Raw genomic sequence first — 25,633 nt, forward strand, 5'->3', positions numbered from 1 at the left:
TCCTTTACAACCCCAGCCATTCTGTGATTCTATGATTTTCTTTTTCTTCATAAATATCTATGAAGATAAACCTCAAAGAAAGAGGGAAGAAGGGTAACATTCAGAGAAGAGCTTAGGTTAAAGCGCTAGTGTGGGTTTGCCTCACACTCTGAGGGTCCAGCCTGGCAGAGAAGTGGCCATAATTTGAGCAAGACTGCTTCTCGAAGGTGTTTTGTAAATCAAAAGGTGTAATAAAGAAAAAATAACAAAATAGCAAATGTTACAGAAAACAAATAATAAGCCACGCACAGGTGCCTGAGAAACCTCAGACGCCTTGCTACACCACCTTGAAAAGCCTGGAGTTTCTTTGTTCTCTCTCTTTAGTACTTAACAGCTTAGGTGAGCTTTTTGGCTCTTGGCCCAATGAGTGTAACAACAGACTTTGAATTACATTCTCAGAGTCCAGTCCACACTTCTGGGGTGGCTCCGAGCCAATCCCTGTCAGAAAGGTATGGAAGAATCTAGGTAAACTTCCTGATATGTCTAAACGTAAACTGAACCTCTTTCCCTAGTTGGAAACACCTGCTGGGGGTGTGGGAGATGGATTACTACACAGGAGGTCAGGGTAAACTGCTGGAGTTGACAAAAGACTTTTAAATACTCCAGAAGTGAGTGTCTCAAACCATTCTTCCATGAAGGGCAGCAGGATGCTGCACTGCGCTCGGGACTCAGTCAAACAGGGAAAGATGACAGGAGTCCCGCGGGCAGAAAAAACACCCATGTGTACTCAAGCAGGCAGCCACCGCCTTGCTGCCAGGGAGATCCGTGAGATGATTTCCCCCTGACGGGCAGCGTGGCTGTGGAGAGGGATTCCTCTGAGATCCTGGCGATCCACCACAGGACGTGGAGCGTGTCAGTGCCCCAGTCACAGTATTAGCGTCTCAGACCGGGAGTCAGCACGGCTCCGAGAGCCCAGGATTAAACCCAGATACCAAAACTAAGACAAGGTCAGAGATTTCCCCTGATCGTTTCAGACGCGCACACAAACGACCATCTCAGTTCTGCTCTGTTTCCCCTTAGGACAAGAGTGTTCTGTACTAAAAGCCATGTTAGGCGGTGCCCCAGGTTTGCGGGATCAGGATCTCGGGTCTCATATGTCGGAAAACGGTTCCGTTTAAAACAGCAATGCATGTAAAGGGCACCGGGTTGCCTTCCACAACAAGCGGCAGCGGTACACACGGCTCCCCCGCCATCCGATGGGGGACCGTAGGCCACCTTCGGTTCACAGCCCTCGGGGCACGGAGACTGTTCCGCTGCTCGGGAGCGGTGAGGCGGCTGCCTCACGGCAGCACCAGACGCAGGGCTCCGTCGGGGCTGTCCCGGGACGCTCCCCCGGGGGCGCGAAGGAGGGGCCCCCCAAGCCCCTTCCTACCCTGGGCGGCCCGCGTGGGCGAGTCCCGGCGGCCCGGGGAGGAGCCGAGCGAGGCCGGCGCTCGTCGTTCCTCCCGTTGGGAGCGCAGCGCAGCCCAGCGACCGCCCGCAGTCACACCGACAACTTTGCCCGGCTCCGGAGCTGGTGGGGCGCGTTCCGAGGGCTGCGGGGGGACAAGGGCACGGGGCTGGAGCATCGAGCAGGGCCGGGATTACAGGACGGAGTCGCTACGAGACGGGGAGCGGAGCCGGGATCGCGGAACGGCAGCAGGGAGCCGAGCAGGGGCGCGCTCGGCGGGCGCGGAGCAGGGAACGGAGGCGTGTAGAGCCCCGCCGGGGCTTGGGCTGCGGAGGAGCTGCCGGCCAGGGGCAGGTCGGGCAGGGCAGCATCCCGCTCCCGCCGGGGTAGCTGGGCGGAGCGAGCACCGGGCGGAGCGAGCGGCGGGGGGTCGCAGCGGCGGGGGTCGTAGGGGCGGGTGCCGCCCCGGCCCCGCAGAACCGAGGGGGGGCGGTGCGGGGGCTGAGCCTCCCCGCAGCCCCGGGGCGGGGGCGAGGCGGCGGCGGCCCCATGGGCGGCGGCGGAGGTGGTTCTGCGCGGGGCTCGCCCGCCACTGCTGATGCCGCTGTAGTCCGCCCGCGGGGCGGTTGATGCGGGTGACGGGGTCGGGGGAGGCGGCGCCGGGGGGCTCCCGGCCATGTGTCGGCCGGGGGTGCGCGGGGTCCTGGGCCGGGCATGGCTGCTGCTGCTGCCGCCCTGCGCTCTGGTGCTGGCGGCGGTGCCTGGCTCCGCGTCCCATCCGCAGCCCTGCCAGATCCTGCGGCGCATCGGGCACACGGTGCGAGTGGGGGCCACCCACCTGCAGCCCCGGGCCGCCCCAGGCGCCGCCGCCTGGCCCGGGGAGGCGTCGGACGGGCGCCCCGAGGGGCTGCGGGGCCGAAGGGCTTGGGGCGGCGGGGGACAGCGGCGGCTGCCCCCCTCGCCGCGGGACGCGCTGCTGCTGGCCGTGGCCAACCTGAACGGCGTGCCCGGGCTGCTGCCCTACAATCTGTCCCTGGAGGTGGTGATGGCGATCGAGGCGGGGCTGGGCGACCTGCCCCTCTTCCCCTTCTCTTCAGCCAGCGCCTCCTGGAGCAACGACCCCGTCTCCTTCCTGCAGAGTCTGTGCCACACTGTGGTGGTGCAGGGGGTCTCTGCCATCCTCGCCTTCCCGCAGAGCCGTGGGGAGATGCTGGAGCTGGACTTCATATCGGCGGCGCTGCGCATCCCGGTGGTCAGCATTGTGCTGGGCGAGTTCCCCCGGCGGAGCCTGGTAAGGCGCTGGGGTCACGGGGAAAAGCGGCGGGCACGGCAGCGCCCCGCGGACGCTGGGGGACGGGCGTCGGAGCCGGGCGGGGGTCGCGGCGGGAGGACCCTGACAGAGGGAGAAGCGCTCGGGCGCCGGGGCCGCCGGCATCGCTCTTCGGTTCCTCCCTCCTTTGGCACCCTGTTCCGCTTTAGCTCCGGGGTGGCCGGGGACAAGCATCCTCTCTGTGCAAAGAGACAAGTGCTCGGTGGCACAAGCGAAGTTGTTAGCGCGAAGTCATTCACTGCTGTAAGTTGTAGAGCCGAGAGCAGACGGGGGATCCAGAACACCATGTGCATTATCAAGAGAAGGTTATAAAGGGGGGGGGGGGGGGGGGGGGGCGGGAAGGCAAACCGAAGAGATCCCAAAAGGCTTTCTGAGTGGTCTTAATGCTGGTCTGTGAATGGGCACTGCAGGCTGGGAAGCAGGTGACACTTCTCAGGGAGGTTGTTCAGTGTAACTTGACTTTGCATCGAATTGACCTAAAGCACCAGGATTTTCTGTACCTATAGTTCATACAGTGGTACTAGATCAGATTCTTGCTAATTCGAGTTGCCTAACAAAAGTACTGGAAACTGCAGCCCAGCCTGACTGTTTGATTGTCTAGCTAAAATAGAAACTGAATTCTTTGTGTTTGACAAAGTCTCAGGCAGAAGTAGAAGTAGCATCAGGAGGTAAAGTTTCTATCATAGAAAGATGGCAACTTAGTGTTACACACTCGGGAGAAAGGTGATAGGTACAGCATTTTGCAGCTTTGTGTTTGATGCCAGCAGTTATCTTGGCAAGGAAGAGGTAAGAAAATGCTCTATTCTTTAAAGCCTGAGCAAGGGAAGTCATAAGTAAAATGGTACAAGCTACTTTTTAAGTACAGGATAAACAGCTGTTTTGTATAAAAAGAGGTAGCTCAACTTAGGTCTCAAAATGTAATCAGAAAAAAAGATTGCCAAGTGAATTTGCTTTGCAAAAGCAAAGATAAACCATGGCCTGAATCACATTTCTTTGGGTTGGATTTTTTTTGTTTTTTTTCAGTTTTTGTGCGTTTGAATTGTGACAAAGTGTAGAAAAAGTCTGTGTTAGGTAGCTCCTGGTCTGTAACTGAAGATGTGACTGCTGCATGCTGGTCTGAATCACAGAGTGGTTTGGGTCAGAAAGGACCTTAAGGAGGATCTCGTTCCGCTCCCTGCCATGGGCAGGAACACCTTCCACCAGATCAGGCTGCTCCAAGCCTCATCCAGCATGGCCTTGAGCACCTCCAGGGATGGGACAGCCACAGCTTCTCTGGGCAGCCTCTGCCAGGGCTTCATCATCTTCAAAATCAAGGATTTCTTCCCAATAATCCATCCAACCCTGCCCTCTGGTATTGTGAAACTGCTGCCCCTCCTCCTGTCACTTTATGTCCTTGTCAAACTCCCCACTCCAGCTCTTTTGTGGCCCCTTTAATTCAGCTAGGCTCCTCTACATCAGCAAAACCCATGTAACTCAGGTCTCTCTAGATTTAATCAGAAACTCGGGTAATCAGTGCTGCTGAATTCTGTTATTGATAGTGCCAGTAGCATCCAAGTTTGCTGTTACATCTACCAGCCTTGCAGCTGGAGTCACAGCCAAAACTCCCTGAGGGCCAAATCCTGAACCCAGTATTTCCTTGCTCTGGCTGTTAGCATTATTTTATCTTCCATCTCAGAGAAGGGTCTAAGCTGCCTGAGTTCACAAGATGTGTTCAACACGTGCAGCACAGGGTTAGATTTCATTGCTGCTTTCCACGGACTTCAAAGCTCCTGCTTAACTTTCAAACTGTTCTCAGCGGGGAGCCCAATGGATCAGTCTGTCCAAATCAGAAGCTTTGTTCTTAGGCAAACTTTAACTGGTATTGTCTTCAGTGACAGTAACACCAATGCCTGGCACTGCACCTGTGCTGAATAGACTCCATTTTTCCTTCAGGCTGAGCCAAAAAAATTACTTTTCAAGGATCTGTGGATTTAGAAAAACAACTCAGTCTTACTCAAAAGCTAGCAGGTAATACAAGTATGTTAGTCTCTCAAGGTTGGCTTGGAGGGACTGACATCTTTCTGAACACTTTTTTTTTTATACTTTCACTCATTAGATACCTTTTAAAGGCTAACACTGGAGGCAGTGCTATAGCAGCCTTGCCTTGCATACCTCCTAGACCTACAGGATTTCCAAGAGCATATTGGACCCAGAAGTCCCTGGAGTTGTTGGCCTCAGCAGTCTCTGTTGCAGGCAGGGATTTTGTGTTGCTCACAGTCCTATACCAGAATTGGCATGAAATGAACATGCCACAGACCTTTCACCTTCCTGTCTCTCTAGACCTGTAGACTGGCCATCTGAGAAGAGGCAAATGTAAATGACATTACTGTAGACATGGCAGATTTTTTGCTGATAGGCCCAGCATGCAGATTTCCAGAGAAGAAAAGAAGACTGATTTCTAACCCTGCTTCTGAAGTGGCACCCCTGGGGTCACCCCTCCTACTGGTGCTTGGACAGGGCATCTTCCCTCCCACAAAACCACTGCAGCATGCCCTTAGAAGTGCCTGCAGGTATCTTTCTTCCATGCAGGGACAGAAGCAGACCCAAAATTTGTTTGTCCTTGAAGAGCATTTTACCCTGTGTGCATGTGAAGACCATGGCAAACATAACAAACCCAGTATTCACTAGATGCTGTCTCATATTGCTTCTCTTCAGCATTCAAATCTATCATTAGGGTGGTCTTAAAGTAGTTATGTCTAGCAAAGTCTCATTTTCCACACCACACCAGGACAGGAACATACACGTGCAATATCTTGTACTGCTGCTGAATGTTAATGTCATTACTTCATGCAGGTATTTACAATAGGCAAATGTTCACTGTAATTGAAAAACACTTTGATCTCGGAGCAAATCTTCTCTAATGTGGCAAAAAGCAGTGTTTAGAATGAAAGGGAAGGTAAAAATCCAGAACTGAAATGCATTTCAATAATACTGCCTGTTGTCTCTGTGGTATTTGATGGTAGTAATACTTCAGACATGTAAAATGAGAGGAAATCCACAGCATCACAGATGGGCAGCTACATTCATGTAAGATACCTAAACTGTGTTTTCAAAAGCTTTGTGGTTGTCCAAGCATATTTAAAAATCCATTTTTCATTAAATTCTACCACCCTGAGGGTAAAAAAAAAAAAAAAAAAAAAAGAGCAAACAGTCTTTTCCCATGACATGAACAATCACTAGACAACAGCCATCACAAGGTGTGGTACTACACTTGTTCTCCCACAAGCAACAGCTTATTCTGGAGGTTCAGGAATGTGTTGTTTTCAACGGAGGCTACACAGAGTTAACTGTGACACACTTTTAAAATTTTTTATCTGTGATTTAATTGTTCGTGTACACTAACAGTAAATCCCAGTGCTGTTGTGACCTCAAGAAATGCTATGTACTTTCCCCCCTTTACTGTCATTTCAGTAAATTTTCACAGTCAGTAAGCAACAGTAACAATTGAGTACTGTCATTCAGCAAGGAAGAAAACCCACTGGATTTCTTCACTACTAACACAAATGCAAATTGCAGTGCAGCTTTGACAGCTGATTATTTTGGAGACAGCAGCACACAAGCACTGATGCCACTGAGGCATGGCTTGTCACCTTATGTATGTTTGTATCAAGAGAAGCACTTTAGTTTTTGATTCAAGATTGCCAACATCATTAATAATTTTCCCATGGATGGAACAGGGAAAAGATCAGTACATCCAAAAGATCCAGGGAACATGAACCATACATAAATACAGTAATATTGCTTCTAGTAGTACAGGTCAGAGCTGACAGTCTGGGAAGAATAGCTGTAATATCCATTTTGTTGGTGATAGTATCAGAAACACAGGGGAGGTCATGTTTGCCGCAGTGTTCTCTGAATTTAAAGGAATATTTTTAGTGGGTTTCAGATAAATCAGGACCTCTGATGTCTGTTAACATGAAGAGGAATCTTTTCAGAGCAACTAAACAGAATAAAGTAATTGCAGTTCATCAGCCCCTGCCAGTCTGTGCTTTACCTGGTTTCTTGAGAAATTGAAAATGCAGTGCTACTGATTACAGCTATGACTTCAGAAGGGGTCAAAAAAATAAATAAACCAAATCAGAGTTCCAGGTTAAACTGAATTTTCCAGTAAAATACCAAGTTCAGCCTCAGAACAGATGCTGTAAAAAGAAACTGCCTATAAACATTTCATTTTTTCATTTGTTTTTAAAGGAATGAAGCTCATTGTTAACAGCATCCTAATTTATAGATAATATAGATATATCAGACCACCCTGGGTGAGGAATTGTAAGTCTTTTTGGAAACAGGAATACTACTGTGAATACACAGTCCTCAGAAGTCATACTGACCTGCAAGACATGAACTATACATTGCACCAGTGAGGGCAGGCAGAAATTACAGCAAAGGGATGGAGATGTGGGAAAGTGTCTGTCCAACTAAATGCCCAGAGATACTTTTTTCTTGCCTCCTCAGAGCCAGAATTTCATTTTTGCAGAAGAGTGTTTTTGATTGGCTGGGGAAAAAAGTTTTAATAATTCCATTTTCCCAGGAGAAGTGCAACACACACATTTAGTTGCAGGCTTCTGGTCATTTAAACTGTCACTGCTAATGTCTTAGTCCAGATATAGAAAGCTTGTACTAGTTTCTGTGTAGATGAGGAAATGTGTTCTGTCTTCTGTGGCCAGCAACCCTTCTCACCTCACACTGAGTAAACAGTGAGGTGGCTCTTACCTTTTGTATACTTCAGGAGGGTTTATAGGAGGGGCCTTGAGAGGAATCACGGACAGAAATTGAGAGGACGTGCAAACAAATGCCCAGTTGCTTCTCTTTCAACCATAAATCTCAGTGATATTTCCTCTATCAAAAATCTTTGCATGGGACAAAGAAAAAGGGGGGGAAAGCCCAAACTAGCCTCTTTATTTGAATTAGAGAGTTTAAGGAAGATTCAGTTAATCACAGCTGCAAAAAATCCCTTTTCAGAATGCAGGAAAGTGGTGAGAATATTTTTTCTTCAGTTCTCACCTCTGGTTCCTCAATTTTAAAGTTCTCTTGAGGCAGAAAGAGCCTGAAGTCTGCTAGGATAGTACTCTTTCAGAACTGACCAGTAATGAGATTTTCTCATTCCTCATCCCATGCTGATTCTTCAATGCAGAAAAGCTGAGTTAACACAAAATTCAGTATCATACATGATGTTTATTTTGGGTTTGGCTCTTTTCTATTTTGGGTGTTCACAAAACAATGTCTTCCTTGCTGCTAGGTCTTTCACAATGCACTTCACTCCTGTCAGTGATGAGTGATTAAAATATGACAGCCTTACATCATTGATTATTACTTTGCTGAAGAACAGGCATTATCACAAGAAACATCAAAGAATACTTGGCTTAATCTACTAAATTAAAATTATAATTTTGCCTAGGATAGACACATTTAAAGACAACCTGCTGTCAGATTATATATGAATACATAAGTTACTGTACTGAACAGATTGTTAACAAAGAAAAGTAAGTTGGAGTATTCAACATAATTTCCCCCAAGAATTTGTCCATAAAAGCCAGTGGAAGTAGAGCTATAGAAACTAGAAATCATCAAGGGATCTTGTGATGTGTTATTCAGTTTATTTCTTGTGATTAAATTCAAAGACTACTTTAAAAAGTTCTCATTTAGGGTATAGTTAATAAACTGTTTACTATTTAAACCCATGAAATATTGAAAACATATAGTGTTAGGACTTTCGGCTCTGCTGGATCTAGTTACAGTTTTAAGCTCTCAAATAAAATGTTTATGTCGTATTCTATTATTTCACTTTCTGGATTTCCAATTAATTTTTAAATGTGAAATAAAACCAGGCATAACATGGCTAGAATTTCTGTATTTATTGTAATGAGCAGAAAATTGGAAAAAGTGGTTTCTTTTAAAGACATAAATTTGCCTTCCAACAAAGACTCAGACTATAAGCCCATGTTTCTGTGGGTCTTACTGAAGGGCTTTTAAAGAGTGGAAGGGTTGTCTTCTCAATTTGATGGAATGAGAGTGCATCAGATCTGACTGCAATACAATTAGCTGTACATAGCAGAGTTTGTTCTGAAGAGCTAAAAGCATCCAGAGAAAAGAGGAGGAAGAAAACAAGAAAAGGAAGCAAGAAACTGGAAACATCACATGTCAGTGACGCAGGGGAAGAGAAGGAAAAAATAAGCTGAATTGAGAAGAGGAAGGTGCCCTTCCCTATGTCTTTACTTTTTGCAGTTCTAGCAGCATAAATCAAGGGAAGTGAATTTTGTAGGAAAGCACTGGACCAAGCTGGGATCACCAAGCACAGAGAAGAATGGCTTGCCCAAATCAGGGTTGACTTCACAGGGCTGTCTTGATCTCTGGCTAAGAATTGTTACTTCCAGTGAATAATGCTTGCCCAGAAAAACATTTTGCCGCCCCCAAAATGCATTGTCTTCCCTGCAGACTTCTCAGGAAACTGATTAGGCCAGCATCTAAGAAGCAGTGATGGGAACAGGGATTATGTCAGAGGTAAATAATGGTTTATTGCTGTTGCCAGAGAGATATCTTGCAAAGGGTGTGAGGCCTTCGTGTGGTTGGATGTGATTAATGGAAGCCTTTTTTTGAACTTCATGCTGAGAATTATGGTCAGAGTCCTCGTGATGCTTTGGAAACCAGAGTCAGACATCTTCTGGTTAGGATTTGGGAACACCAGGTTACTGGGATGCATGCAGCATCATACCAGTAGGTACCCAGAAGGGATTTCCTAATAAATCAGAGCAGATTCAGGCACAGGGACTTTAGGATTGGCTTTGGACATTAGCGACTGTTCTTTACTTCTGGTCTGCCCCTGAAAAACTCCACATTTTCCCCAAACCCTGTCAGTCAGCCAAATTGGTTCTCATCACCACAAGGAAAGGGTGTGCAGATGGTGGAAGTAGCAGAAGAACTGGGAGAAGGATTTAAGCTTGAGTAGGCAGCACTGATAGATGATTCATTTATTAACGGAGTCACACGCAAGCAAAGCTGCTTGTTCAAGGGGCTTCTCATCAGTGTGAATCAGAAGTTCACAGCCTGGCCCCAAGTGCTTCGCAGCTGTCACAGCAAGCTGATAACGTTGCTCTTGGTAACCATGGACAGTTTCATGAAGAACTGAGACAGGCATACCACAGCCATTGTAACATTACATGCTGCCCTAGTGGGACATTGCAACCAAAAGTTTGTGTGCAGTTGGTGTTGAGACTTGGATTTGGCTGCAGAGAAAGTTCCAGAACATCTCCGTGTTCAGGCTTGATTTTCACCTCTCAGACCTGAGCTCTGTGTGTCATTTCCCCTGCAGTGTAGGTTCATACAGCCACTGATGAGCATCTTGCGTCCCTGGAGCACAGGAATATCCTGTTGGTACAAGCAGAAAGCAGATGCCACCCCAATGCCAGGCAGCCACCCCTGTGCCTCTGTGAGCTCTGAGTGCCTTGTGAGTGGGGAGATGATGCTGAACCTCTCAGATGCTCCCTGCTGCAGGAATGGTGAGCTGGGAGAGCCCTCAGAAGCTGATGGGAAAATTTCCAGTTGGCAGCAGTTTGGAAGGGTCTGGTGTACAGTGTTAGTCCTGGATAATTAACTTTTATCTGAAATGTTTTGACCTGGGTGGCTGCAGGCTGTAGATGGGGGGTGGAGGAGTGGAGATGGGCACAGGTGCACCATCAGCTGTGAATTACATTACCATAATTACTGAACCACAGTCAATGGGAAAATTACTGTGATCATTTGATTCTTCTTATTATACAGGAAAATTCAAATGTTGGGGAGCTCAGAAGAAACAGCCACCATTTTTTCCTCTTCTTTCTACAGTGTTTTTATTACTCTTCCTTCACCCACTTTTATCTGTGATGATAGTTTCCAAAGCCTGTTTTACAATGTGGAAAGCATTTGAGTGGATTATAAAAATCTATGAATCTTCTGCACAGGCATATTTTAAACTCTTAGTATTTCCCTAAAGGCATGCTATCCCACTTCCAGCTTCTTTAAGACTGTGAAGGAAACAATTGCCCATGCTGTTCATATGACATTTTACATGATTTTCTAACTTGAGACAGAATTAAAAGACAAGACAGATCTTCAAGCATCAACTGAGATTTCAAAAATGAAGTTTTGCATTTGTTGCAAAGAAAGAGCTATTAGACATAGCAAATAATAACCAGAAAGAGCACCTGAATTATGCTCCAGCCTTTCTCAATGATGCTACTGATAAAGCAGTTGCATTTCACTCATTTTAATAGTGTACTCACTCAAATTGGCTTTAAAAGATTGTTTTATTTTGCAAATCAGATGAAAAGTCAGTATCACTGAGTTCACAATTAGATAATTTTCCGGTGCTATTTTAGGTGAAAGCATATTTAATTATTACTTTCTGAGTCTGTAAGACTCACATATGTAGCTGCTTTCTATAAGACAGCAGTTGTTTTTAGGAATTTTCTGTACTCAATGTAATTGTCAAAAGTGGGGAAAACAGATCCAACCTTTACTTGAAGCTGACCTCTTTTGAGAGTGTACTGAAAATGTTTTAGCTATGTTTTTACATTGTTTTAGTGCTAATACCATAGAGCTGATTTTACCCCTGCCTTGAAAGGGCAACAAGATGAAGAGTTTATGTGCCTGGGTTTCCTCTGCTTAAATTCTATGTGTGATAGGTGATAAACTACAGAGCTCTGAGGCAACATAGATACCCACTGACAGCTTTGAGGCAAACGCAGGTAGTTACAGCAGAAAGTATTGGTATTTTTTGTTTTAATGTCAAAGAATGAAAATTTCAGATGTCTCATCTTCTGTCCCTGGAAGTGTTGAAGGCCAGGTCAGATGAAGCTCTGAGCAATATGGTCTGGTGGAAGGTGTCCCTGCCCATGGCAGAGGGTTGGAATGCAATGATCTTCAGGTCACACCCCACCCAGAACATTCTGTGATTCTATGATCTGTGAAACTGTCTGCTGCAGAACTCATGACCAGGGAAATGGTAAAATATGGCATAAGTGTTTCTTCCTCAGAGATAATGGGGAGAGAAAAAACACCCATTAATCACCACTATAAAAATTCCTATCACAATGTATCAGTATAGAAATATCCTGGGTAGGCTGGTGTGGTTAAGAATACTCCTGTGGCATCTGATTAGGAATCTTGCATCAGCAGTCAACACAGGGAAGCCAAAATTGTGATTATTCAGTCATCCTTATGATCATCTTTCTGTACACATAAATTATTTACATAGTACAGGGTGCTTACAAACTTGTTAATTAAAACCTCCTTTTTCACTTCAGTTGTACCCCTAAGATTTCTTCAGAGCTTGTCATCCTTCTAATGAGTTTTATTTCATGTTAATTAAGCTGTATTTTGTTTAATGTTTTCTTCTGTTGTCTAAATTGAAAATCCCTTAGCGTGGAATACTCTTGGGAGAGGATTCCTTCACACTTTGTTTTTAGAGGGAGAAATGGGTGGTGGGTCTGTTGTGGATATTGATGCCCAGAATCCCCAGGAATGTCAAATATTTTTTCAGATGCTCTATTATCTATCTACTTTTCCATTTTCTGTGTGGCATGCTCATTTCATCATTTCTTTATCTTGCCCACTGGCCTTTGTTCTGAGGTGCTGTAGGACTGTAGGATACTACAGATCCTGAACTTACACTGCAGAAAAAGACTGCAAGATTCTATTGTGATACAAATGATCAGCAACATAAATTGCTCATCACTCACTGTTCATGTGCACTGAAGAGCACCAAAAATAAGGCACTTATTTATAAATAGCTCAGCCTGCTGAATTCCAGTGAAGCAGTTTTATATCTTCCCACCATTTTGACAGTGCATATAAATACGTAACATGCAGTTATGTGGAAGTGAGCTGTGCCACGATGTCCTCCTGGAGTGTTCACAACCCTTACAGGTTTGTGAGTGGCAAATTTAGACCCGTGGTGGGATGCAGCAGTGCCACATGATTAGATGAAGAAAGATGCTCTGTTTGACAGGGAATGGGAGCTTGTTGACCAGCTCCTACTGCCTTTGTATTCCTCCCCAGAACTGTACTTTAAGAGGAATATGAAGTGAGAATTCACAGTGAATAATATATCTGATAATCACAGACATTTTTTTTTTCTCTGCCTGAAAGCCACCTGAAATTTCTGGAACAAGCCAGAACAAAGGAATGGCATTATCCCATAGTCTTCAAAAACATCTATGGGATTACTTCCTTTTACTCGACTGGCTTTGAATAAGGACAAGTCTGAGATACAGTTTTGGTTGTTTTGCTAAGCCCATGATTCTTTTTTTCCCCAGTCAAATAAGCACAGGAATTGGAATTGGAGATATACATGGAATCTGGAACTTGCAAATGGACTCCAAGTGTTTGGTTCTGCTTGCATTTTCTATGAGCATTTGTCCCAGTGTAATTGGATTACTGAAGTGTTCATGAAAAGGGGAGAATGTTCATGTGAGGAGAACAAGAACGGCTGAAGCAAATCATTTCAGGTGTGTGAGTGCCTGTATGCTGTTTCTGATGCAGCCGATATTATTAAAAAAAAAAAAAGTATTCAGATTTCATTTAAGTATGGTATTGTTTTCCTTTGAATGAGGAACTAATCCAATAGGATCTGTAGTTTGTTGCTGTGATACAAAGAATATATTCATAATCAAACTTCAGATTTCTGTCAACTCTAAACTTTAATTTTACCTGAATTTGACTTATTTTCACCAGCGAGTTCCCACTTTGCCTAAAAATCTATAGAAAGCAATTCACTAACTATGATCGAGAATAATTTAGGCAATTCATCTTTTTGTGGATCCATATTATGCCAGCACTATGAAAGCAAACGCATGTCTTCCGAGAGTCATACAAAAGTATTACAATTTCATTGGAGAATAAAAAGCAGCAAAATGGCTTATTATTATCAGTAAGAGCAAAAGAAATGAGTCTGCAGTCTAACCACTGAATGGGGGTTTCCAATGGGAAATTCAGTCCTCTTCATACAATTAAAACAAGAGGAAAATACACTGGACTGAGGACTGGAATTAGCTGCTGGTTTACCAGTCCAGACATGAAGAAGTCCAGATATATTTCTGTGCTTTGTCAGAAGTCTCCTCTGGAAGATGAAAAGTTGCCAGGGGATGTCAGAATTAACCATGACATGTTGCCTATCTGTAAACAATGACTGCCTGATGTGACTGCTACTGAAAATGCGTGGTGCTGTGGCATGCTTTAACAGAAGATCCAGGTACCTCAAGGAGCAGTTCTGGGGTATCAAAGCTTTATTGCAACAAAATTCAATTCAGCTTGTAGTTTTCCACCTTCTTTAGTTCCATCCCAGGTCACTGAAGTGTGTGGAACTATAATTCTGCACATTGCTGTAATAACTGTAATACATTCCTCGTCCCTGTTCGACGACAGGCTGAATGGGGATTGTAGCAAATTGGTGTAGTGGATGGTGTCCCTGCCCTTGGCAAGAGGGTAAGGTCCCTTCCAACCCAAACCATTCTAGGATTCTGTATCTTAGACTGGCTAAGCTTGCATTCAAGTGTTAACATAATGTAAATAATGAAAACTGAAAGGTGGAAAGAAATAAAATTCCAATATTCCTGTGCCTTCAGGGAATATACCTTCCTTTTGTGACTGTTTTTGCTGAAGGTTCTCTCTCCCTGAAGCAGTACTGTTTCCTGCAGCGAGAGAGACAGCAGTTTGCATGCTCTTGCCAAACTCTTAAGGAGCAGTGATCTGTCATCCCTTCCTCTCAGATTGTCTGGGGGAATTAGATACTCCTCTGCAACACTCCCCCTTGTTCGGAGTGTTAAAAAGAATCGTGGTGCCAGAAATAGTCAATGTGAATTCCTTGTCCCCAGGCTTTGGTTCACCAGACTCTGCAGAGTCATTGTGGATTATTTGCATGGAGATGGAGAGACACTAACATCTTGCAGAGATTAGTGAGACATGATCCTCCTGTATTTTATCGAAGGCACTTATCTGTGTTAAACTCCTGGGGCATGCCTCATTTTCACTGGTTCTTACCCTCTCCTTCAGGAGGATACAATCACCCACTCAAGGAGCAGAAATAGTGCATGACTAACTATGTCATGGAACAAATGATTAACACTAAGTAGTTTGTGCAAGCTGTTTGCAAACAATCCACGTGCCGACAATTATGCTGGAGCAATTTTGTGAATACCTAACTCAGTGTGTTTTGTACAACTCAAGACTGGCTCCCAGATCATTAAATTCATAACTTCTGTCTCATTTGCTAAATTCATGAATGTCATTATTTCTTCTAGCCTGTAAAACTGGTAGTGTTAGACTTGACTAATTAGTCTTGGTAACATCAAACTGGCGAAGCTGTCAGAGGGATGTTGGTCTGATGACTGAGGAGCTGTTTAAAAGGAGTAACAACTGCTGTGTTTTTAGAGTTTCTAAGTCTCTTGCAAGTTAACTTACAAGTTTTTAAGTGCAGAGGAGGGCAGGGTACACAGGCAGGTCCATTAATACATCTGATACTCTCAGATTCTCAGCAATGCAAATATTTGCTGTTGCATCTGTTGCATCCTGTTCTGCTGCATCCAGAACACCCAGAGACGCAACCACTGGCTGCCCAAATGCATCAAAACACAGAGTTCACTTCCGAGAGCTGAGAGCCTCGTTGTCAGCTGGAATAGCTCATTAGCTTTCTTCAGGGTCAGAAAGCTGACATGCAGAGAGCATAGCATCTGTAGGCATCATCCCATGGGTGAGGGTGGGGAGAGCTGAGCCATGAGAAGGCAAGATCTTGTGTGCCTGTAGGAAGCTCAAGCACAGACAAGAGTTTATTGATTCATTTGGTTTAGAATGTTTGGGAGCCTTTTGACTAACAGAAATGTGCAGCCCAAGCATATGCTAAGGCTCTTACTAAATTAACTAAATGCCCAATGTGCTTGGGTAATTGGTGCTGTGCAACAAGTGTAGTGGCTTTTCAGCTGTTGCAGGGTTTTTCAAACCCTACATAATTCTAAGGAGGAGGTACATTAATTTTTAATGGAGATCATAATATATTATTTCATAATAGGAGGATATGGAGGCAGTGAAAGTTTAAAGGAATTGCAAAAGAGAAGTTACAACCAGTATCAAAACTAGATTTTGTAGGCCTTTTTCATAATTTCCATGCTGCAAAGCATTCTTCCCTTCACCAACATCCAGTCTATTAAATTGTTGCTGTTACTTTCATTATTTTCTCATAAACAACGCCAACCCCTGTTAACATGCCACAACAGATTTTTTCCCTTTCCCCTCAAGCAATGTAAGGTATACACATAAATAGGTAGTGTGAAGAACTTTGTTTGCAAAGAAGTTAAATTGGTATTTAATTATGTCTCAACAATTCGTCTATCTCCTTCTCACTATCTTTTTCCTACGAGTGTATTGAACTTCACTACCCTGAAAGGTCTTGCCTGGTAAAAGCAGTATGCTGAGTTATTTATGGATGGACACATTTCTTAAAGCCTCAGTTATCACTGCTCCACTGAATCTAAACATGATTCAAAAGAGGGATTAATACGTATGATTCATATTTTTGTTGTGACTTACAAATGTTGTGCAGTCACTTCATTCTTGGTCCAAATGACTTTGATAGGTGCAGAGTGTAGTGGTTTGAAAGCAAAACAAATGAGAGGCTCCAAGTCAGAGATACAATTTAATAGGAAAAAAGGAAAGAAAGTAAATAAAATAGATGCAGTAATACAAAAGACCACTGACAGAGTCAGAATACAACCTGAGCAGGGTGATGGAAGCAGTCCAGATGAGGTGGTCTTCCAAAGCAGTGATCCTGTAGAAAGGTCTGGTAGCTCGGGTCCTCTGGGAATCCAGTGGGTAAGCGCCTCACTGGTGTTCAGAGTCTCAGCTTATATCCAGGCTGGAATGCTTGGTTCCTCCCTCTGGGCGGAGCATCTCACAATGGGATGGTGAGTCATGTGATAAGGCCTGATGGGCCCATTAACAGGAGATAGTCCAGGAGGGGGTTATCTGTGAGCTGTGTGGCAAAGGTGCTTATGGGCCCATTAACAGAAGATAATCCAGAGTGGAGGAGGCAGGGAGCACTGCCTCACCTGGTTTCAACAGTTCATGAAGATGGTGATAGAATATACTTCAATGCAGGACACAGAGTTAAACCAAACTGGTAGCAGTAGTCGTGCAAATATTTGTGTGTAGTAGGGAGGTGAAGTTGTTGTCTATTCTGTCAGGGATTTAGATGAGCCCAGAAGACTGAGTCACAAATAGAAACTGTAAATGCTCGCTTGATGATCTTTCACATTAAAAATCCAAGAGTGAGACAGGGACGGTTGATGATTTTTGACACATTCTCCCAAACCTCCCCATAATGCTGACTGTAAACTACTTTCTGCCCTCTGAGGTACCTACTACAGCAAGGTCTTGTTTCACGGCTGTGTCCAGGACACTTTTGGAATACAGTGGACCATTAGTAACTTGCTTATATTTCCTTAAAACTTAGGAGGAAATCACAGTACCGAAATGCCCGGAGACATGGGGTCCTGATGAGATTTTCAGTGGGATATTGGAAGTGGACCAGTGTACCAGAGCAGTGTAATCGTGCAAATACCTGAATTATTTAACAACATATAAAACAAATGACTGCCACTTCCCATCGTTTTTATATATTGAGGCAGTTGTGTCTAGCACAGCAAAGAAGTGGAGATTTGGGCCTTAGATTTTGCTTCTGGCAAAGAAAGGCTTGACGTATTACTTAATCCCCCCCCCCGCCCTTTTTTTTTTTTTTTTTTAATCTCTGGTCTGTGCCTGTGTAAAAGGCTGTGAAGTATTTATCTTGCTGTAAGCCTTATGATGGGTGAGAATCCTGGTGGTGATGTGTCCCTCTGGGGCACTCTGGAGGAGGTAATCCCCATTTTACAGCAGGGTTTACACACTGAGATGAGGCAGGAATCTCAAACTGGATTGCTCAGCTTCTATATTCAACAGCCACCCTTTGGCCCTTCTTCCTCCACCTCCTCTTCCTCCTCCTCCTCCTCCTTCTCCTCCTCGTCTCCTGTGTGCCTGGTAACAGGCTCTGTGCAGTCACACACTTTTTTTGGGTTGTTGCTATAACGCTTTATTGGAAACTCAAATGCTTCTGCCTTTGGGGGCGGGGGGTGGGCACTTCCTGATTGCAGGATCTTGCCTGATTTTGTGGTTTGCATGCTCAGAAAAAGCAATTTCAAAATACAGCCATGAAACTTCTACACAGCAGCTCGTCTTCCAGGTTTTTGTTTGTTTGTTAATGACAATGTTTTAGGACCGTACTGGGAATTAAAAGTAGGGAGCAGTGGTGAAAGCATTTGCAGTGGTAAAAGCCACTAGACTTTGGTGCTTCTTCAAAATTTAGATTTCTGTCTCGTGTTGAAGGTAGTAAGTCTGCAGCTGAGGACCTTACAGACTTCACAAATCCCAGTTTATTTGGGTTTCCCCCCTGCTGAGGAAGAGAGCATTCGCTGTCTGATTATTTAAAGGTACCCAATGAGCTGAGGATACCCATGCAGGATGAGACCCTTTGACCCTGGGCTTCACTGTGGGCTTCAGATGAGCAGCAAGAGGCATTTCAAGTCCACTCAGGACAGCACAATCCAGTGGCCTATCCCCTTTGTCAGCTCCCTGCATCCCATCACATGCACACTGTTTTTGTTTTTAAAAGAGATGTTTGGTATTTTTTCCCCACTCATCCCATGCCCTGAGAGCCTATTTTAACTCTTTTTTTTTCCTAATTTCCCATCTTTCTAATTAAATCATTGGGGTATTAAATAAGAAACCTCAAGTGAAGCTGTTTAAATTCTGATCCTGGTTTTCAGCCAAGCCACATACACCCAAGAATTCACCTTAGAGCCATGTTTTTAATGCCTAGCCTCAGAAAGATGAACTACTAACTACTAACTTAATCTACCCTGGCCTCATTTAATAGAGTTAAGAGATCAGGATTTGCAAGTTTAATTCTCAGCTTTCTTTCATACAACCAAATCAATATAGAGCAAAATGCCCTTGTAGCTGAAATTAATCCTGTGAAACATGCCTGGAGCAAGGCCCAGCAGAAGAGGATGCAATGATGAGCTGGTGCTGGCTTTCTGAGAAATGGTACATGGGTCAGGATTAATTTCCCCTGCTGTATATTGCCATACACATCTATCATTTCAGGGGTGCCCTGTGGATCACTGCATATGGTATTTCTTTGACAGGCAGAAGAAGAAAACTGTAGGGAAGAAGAGGGAAATTTCTTGGGGGCAGAGCTGCTGAGGGTATGAAGAATGCGAATGCTCAGGAGGGGTTGAAAACACTTTCAAGCCATGCTGTAATTGCACTAGTGAGTGAAAACAGTGGTCCATCAGATTTTATTCCTTGCTGTAGGTGTTAATGGGGGATATAATCTAATTGGATTAAATGCTGTGTTGCATACACCAGGTACATCTCAAAAAGAACAACAGCTGCTTTTGTAAAATGGGATCAGACTCCTTTTACCAACACAGCATGAATCAGTCTTCTCCATACCCTCTCTCTTTTTATTCTACATTTCCTTCCAGAATTAATTTCTTCTTATTCAATCACTGTTTTGCTTGTGCCAAAAAAGTTGTCATACAGAAGGAGTACTCACAGCCTGTCGTGCCTCTGAAAAAGCAGGATTTTCCAGCAGTATGCTGCAGCATGTCCATCTTATTGATGATAAGTTGGAAGCTGCTGAAACAGGGCAAAGATGGGAGTGCTGTTTTAAGAGCCCTTTATGCTGAGGAGCCTGGCAGAGGTGATGTGCCAAGGAGCCCAGTGTAGACCAGTGCTTGGCAATGTGCATCATAATTACAGCCCTGGTTGACAAATTCCCTGTCAGCTCTTGTCTTGTGTTAGCAGCAGTCCTCAAGAGCAAGGCATCGGAGTAAATACTACACTCAGTTAATGTGAGCTTTAGAAACCCTTTCTATGTGCAAATTCATGTTAGCCTAATCAAGGTTTTAGCACTGTTAGCAAAGTGATATTGTTGGTCCCAGTGATACAGGGGAATTATGCAAGTGCCACAGCTCATTCTCAGCAACAACACAATTCAAAGTGTAGTCTGGGATCATCCTCTGGTTCCCGGGTCTTTAGAGAGACAGAACATACATGGCTGTGTGGTTTGGGGGGCTAGGGATTGTGACTAGCAAGTAATCTGTGTTCCAGGATTTCTCAAGGCAGGAGCATTATGCTGATTTGGGGAGTCTCTCCCAATTTTGGTCTCTTCTATTTATTCATTAATGCTGCCTGCATGCCTACTGTATTTACTTGCTCATTCCTCATTTGTTTGCAGTTGTACCTTATGTCCACATTTGTGATATGTGGTATGTTTTACACACTGGGTAGTTGTCCTTTGTTCTGTGTAAATCCTGTTATACTCAAAGTTGAAATCTCCTCGTGAACAGTGGCTGACCAATAGTGAGTGGTAATTTTTTGTCCTGGCACCTCCTGGTACCATTCTGTGCTGGCAGTATTTTTTGCTGTTACCCTGTGATGCCACTTCTGGGGATCTTCAATATAACCCCGTTTGTTTGGGTTTTTTTCATCAGCCTTCAAACTCTTACTTGTCAGTAATCCAATTCACACTTTATTTCTGCAGCCTGGTCACACCTGTATCTTTGATCTGGGGTTGTTGGAAATCACTCTAAAAGGCTAATGGGAGTTCTTCCATTAGCAGACCACAGAGTGCCCTTGTATCTGCTTAAATAGTTTTCTTCAAGTTAAACCAGCAGCACTGGTGTGTTACCAGAATTTCTTTGCAACAACAGTCTTCCTCTATCACACCACAGATGTGAGGAAGGACACAAATTTCAGCAAGCCCAGAGTACTTGTAGTATCTGCTTCAACGTGCTGCTGCTGTTTTTGGCTCTGCTACTGTCGAAATTTGAATTACTTGAACCAAAAATTGGGAGAAAAACGCCCCTCCCCTGTGCATTGCCTAAATAATACGTGGAAAAACTCAAGACTGCCTGCTTCAGAACTCTTCTGAAACTGATCCCTTTGGACTGATCAGGATGTGCAAAGCACCAGTGACTGTGAGGTACTTCTCGATGAAAAGCACTCAGAGATGTTGTTGTTAGGGCGGACACAACACACAGTGACACAGTAAAATCTTCAGAAGGCTTTTTTTTATGGCCACATGCTATCTTTTATACAGTTTTTACAAACCTCGAGGGCAACATCTAATTTGTTAATAGCTTTATTGTTAATTATTCTATTGGTTGGTAAAAGGTCTTTTACTTATCAGTGAAATCTATTCTTGGATTGTTTACATATTTTCTTTACTGTTTCTCATGGGACAAATCCTTTGTTTTTACAGGTTCACTTATTTTTCACTCTCAGAATTTATTGTTGAGTTAAAGGAACTTCGTATTCTCAAAATAGCTTCGTATGGGAACTTACAGATTGCTTGATAGCTATTCAGCTATTTTCCAGCTATTCAGGCATGTGGCAATCAGAAGAAACTCCAAAATATGCTCTTAGTGGAACAGCCACTGTGTTTTGTATTCTTTACAGGTATGGGAAGATTTGTAGTGGGACAGCCAGCTCCTTCTGCAAAGTCCTCACCCACTTCAGTTGTCCATTCAGACCTCCACACACAGCAGCTCCTGGCAGATTTTGCTCAAATGTTTGCAAGGGCTTTTTGAACACTGAAGACAATTCTGTGGCACCTGGGAGTAAGTGTCACAGACATGGACCTGGCCACCACTTCCTCCCATCCGAATTGTATTGCCATTTTAAAGAAATGTCATGGAGAATGACATCCACCCTATTTGCACAAGTGACCATGTGCCCTTTTTTTAAACTATAAAGGGAAATTTTAGGGAAGGGGAAACTATTCTTTCTCTCGGATCTGTATGAAATGTTCTTTACTGAACTTTGAATGTTGGATTTTTTTTTTTCCTTGCTGGAGCAAAGAACACCTGGAAGTTTTTGAGGTAATATTACTTAGGATAATTTATAAGTGGCTATTCAGATAAATAATGAACCGTACTTTCAAAGAGCAGTTGAAACTTCATATTTCACATTGCCTCTTTTACCTTGTAGTGAGCTGTACATATTCAGATTAGTTTGAAGTATTTTTGTGTAGCATTAGAGACGGCGACCTCAAGTCATGTCTGTCTGGTCTAATAAAAGAAATCGTTTTCAAGACAAACTAATTTAAGATTGAGATTAAGCTAACTCCTGTGGTATACTGATTTTTTAAATCAGCAGTCAGTGCATTTTTAGGATCTGCATGTAAGCATTGCCTGGATGGATGCCAGACTTCTTTTGCTGCAGGAATCAGGATAGCTTTGGCTAGTCTAAGAAATCTTGTTTTTCTGAGCTTTTAAACTCTCTACAAAAAAACTCTTTAGTGTGGAGACCAACCCAATTTGAAATTATGGTCTTGGTCAAACAACAGTGTAGGAGACAGATGGACAAGACAAGGAAAAAAGGAATTTTTGCCATCATCTTACTGGTTTTTGGTCCAAAGCAGGTCTGGGATTTTCTTCCCCAGAGAACCAGAAGTCTGCATAGCAGAAGCAGCATAGTGCTGAGGGCAGAGCAGGTTTTTGCTGCAACTGGAGCACTCCTGCCCTCTGGAGCAGCCGGTGGGCTGGGCAGGGACTGGGGTGTGCTGCAGAGGGTGCACCATGGCAGCTTATCAAGAAGTGGAGGGCAGGAGTTCCCACAGTCTGTCAGCTGCTAGCACAAACTCCTTCTTGAAATATTGCCATTTCAGCAGAGGCAGCAGACATTAAAAAAATAAAATAGCATTTTGTAGCACCTTTTCTAGTAGCATAAAATGAGAAAGTGCAATAGAATTTAAGGAACTAGGCTTTAGGCCTAAATTTTCTAATTTCAGCCATGGAAAAAACAGTCCTCCCAGTTTTTGAATCTGTGGCATCAGCTTGCTCACAGCTGCTGTTGAGCTGTTTATAGAGCTGTGAGTCCCCACAGTGGCACTGCAAGCCAGGAGGGCTTTTTCCCTTCAGTGGAACTTTCTCTGATGTAATTACATAGACTGTTTTCTCTTTTGTGTTTCTTATCAAAAATGTGTTTACCTATATATATATATATATACATATATATATATATATATATATATATGTAAGAACTGCCTTTGCCCCCAAGAGTCAGAGGGGCTTAATATTTTCTGTGTGTTGTTTACTTTTGCATGGTTAGCAAAACAGTGTTCACATCTATGCTTTTAACTCTGCTAATGAAGCTATTATAGTATCAAATAAAATGTCACCGTGACTATGCCTATTTAGCATTACTAATTCGGTTGAAGAGATAAATGACCAGATCCTTCAGGGTGCAAGTCAGCTCAGCTACAGGCACGTGTACTTGTAAAATTTACAAGGATAAGCCTGCAGACTGATGAAATGGAGGCCTGGAAAACGCTGCCTTAATTAAATGCAAACTGTGTTTCAGCTGTTAAATGAACCTGCTCTCTCAGGTGTCTCAGGCAATGGGAAAAGCCTGTAAAAAATGCTTTGGTTGGGATACAAAAAGGAAATCAGTAGTTACAGTCTCTGCTGATGGGCTGAAGAGACACATCAGACCATGTAAAGCTTAATATTCCATGAATGGCTTGGTCCAGAGCCCACTTAAAGTCCGTGGAAAGACTGTCAGCATCTGATCCAAAGGCAATTAGTCAGAAATTAAGGATTTGAGGCCTGTTCTTTACCAAGTAAACAGTGAAGTCAGGTCATCATGGTTGGTTTATATAAGAAAAGCTGGTGACACGCAATAAAAAATTAGGCATTCATGGACATACAAGACGTTTCTGCTAATGGCATTATGTAAACACATTAGTAAAAATAGATAACAATTAGTATTATTAAATAAGGTTTAATTGTCTGTTTGTGTAGTTTGAAGAAAATCTGGTGCAGATCACCAGTCTTCAATGGCAGCTTGAAATCAAACTTCAAGACATTTAAACTGAATTTCCATATGAGCTTTAATTGTCATTTTAACTGAAATAGTCAAACTCTTCTAATTTCAAAGGGAGGTAAAGAAGGAGTTTGCCTGAGAACTTTAATAAGGGTGGAGCAGAGCTCAATACACGGATGAAATCTCGCAAATCTGTATTCCTTGATAACTACAAAGTTGTACACATCTAAATTATCATTTCACTTGTCAGAAACCTTCACTATGAAATTACACTCTCAGCAATTACTACTGAACGATTTTACGAATAATTTGTAGAAGTTCTTCATTAAGAAACAGTAATTGTTGACTCTAAAGAGAGATAAATCAACAAAAAATATGTAAAAACATAAAGAACACTGTAACACCAAAGGCTCTATACTGAAATGGGCTTCTATGTGTTTTTCTTCAACTGCAACCTACATACAAATGGCAAATAAACCTTTCAAAATGTAATTAGGAAGGCATTAAATCCAAATATCTCCAAAGTAGCATTCCCTTCCCTCAGTCCCAGTACAAAGGAAACATTGATTACTCCTCCTCATGAACACCTACAGGGGTGTTCTCATGGTGTGCAGAGACAATTAGCTGAAACCTAAGCAGAAGTAATGCCTAGTGACTAAATTTTATGTAGGCTATTGTGTCAGAAAAATTCTGAAGACAGGTTTGCAGTCCTCAATTTGCAATACTCCTCACAGAGAAAAGAGATTGTTTGCTGCTTTTTCAGGGCTGAATGTTTGTCTTTCAAGTACCTTAGCAGGGAATTTAGCAGCTAATAAATCACAGTGATGATAAGCGCTGATGTCAGTGCATCTGTGGGCTCTTGAAGGTGATGGCTGAAGCAGATGATCTCACCCCGAGGAGCACCTCTGCACGCAGGCTAAGTCCAAGCCAGGTTGTCCCAAACAACACCTCCGTTCAGGGAGGAGGACTGTCTCAGCATGGGAATAGGCTGTTGGACCACGCTGACACGTCCAGGTGTGCTGCACATAGGACAGGGATAACGGTGCTGAAACTCCTGAGGACTAATCCTGTGGGTGCAGTTCTGTAGGAGAGTCCAGCTCTGCATCTGAGAACATCCAGTCAGGTGGAAACTGCCTTCACCTGCATTGCTGAGTAAAATTGCATCCATTTTTCTGGCCCTGAGGCAGAGTTTCACCTTCTCTGGACTATGTATGCTTGGGGGTCCCAGGGTAATGCCCAGTGATCCTCGGGTGTGGATATTCATCGGTTCAGAGTGTTCTAATATAGGAAGAATTGTTCTGTAGAGTAGCAGAAGTGTTGCATTTGTGAAACTGCACATGTGCACAGGGTTTGGCATAAAGACAGAGATCTTCAAAGAGCTAAACCTGCTGGGTGAGGTGGAGAGCCAGTGCTCACACAATCTGATCCCCTGCTGGGATATTCCTGGATACTCCTACTCCCCAGATAATATCCCAAATACGCTGGGACCCTAACAGCCAGTGCAGGGTATGAGCGAGCTTATTATCAGGTGCCAAAACCAGTCCCAGGACAGGATGAGCTGTACAAAAGTTTCAATTAATTTTTTGTTTCCTGGGCGGTTTGATGCAGCAGTATGGACACAGCTGTTACTGCAAACATCTGTCAATCTCTGGTTGTTTTTCTGCATCTGGTAGATTTCTAGTTGATCCCTGAGCCTGTCCCACAATAGCCATAGTACTGTGCTTGGGATGTTATCCTTCTGAAATACTGAAGGTGTTGCTCCTCCTTGCACTGGTATGGTCAAGTTGTGTGCTGTCCTTTGTATGTGCACAGAGTATGTTCTGTTGTATACTGAAAAATTTGTTTCTTTTCACTCACATTAACACTTGAATTAACTAAAGCTTGCAGAATTTTGCTGACGGGAGGGGGATCATTGTGCAAAAACATATTTGTACTTCGCCTTA

General features: G+C 43.8%; 1 protein-coding gene across 1 annotated transcript in view; it reads left to right on the forward strand.

Moving 5' to 3' along the window:
- The first annotated feature begins 2,027 nt into the window (after positions 1 to 2,027).
- Positions 2,028 to 25,633, forward strand: part of GRIN3A (glutamate ionotropic receptor NMDA type subunit 3A) — a 71,387-nt gene continuing 47,781 nt past the window's right edge. The window contains 1 exon segment of the mRNA XM_066181908.1: positions 2,028 to 2,720. Coding sequence (XP_066038005.1) covers positions 2,028 to 2,720 — 693 coding nt within the window.

Source organism: Chamaea fasciata, unplaced genomic scaffold (assembly GCF_029207755.1).
Source record: "Chamaea fasciata isolate MVZ Bird 193981 ecotype frontalis unplaced genomic scaffold, bChaFas1.0.hap1 SCAF_4, whole genome shotgun sequence".
Lineage (NCBI taxonomy): Eukaryota > Metazoa > Chordata > Aves > Passeriformes > Sylviidae > Chamaea > Chamaea fasciata.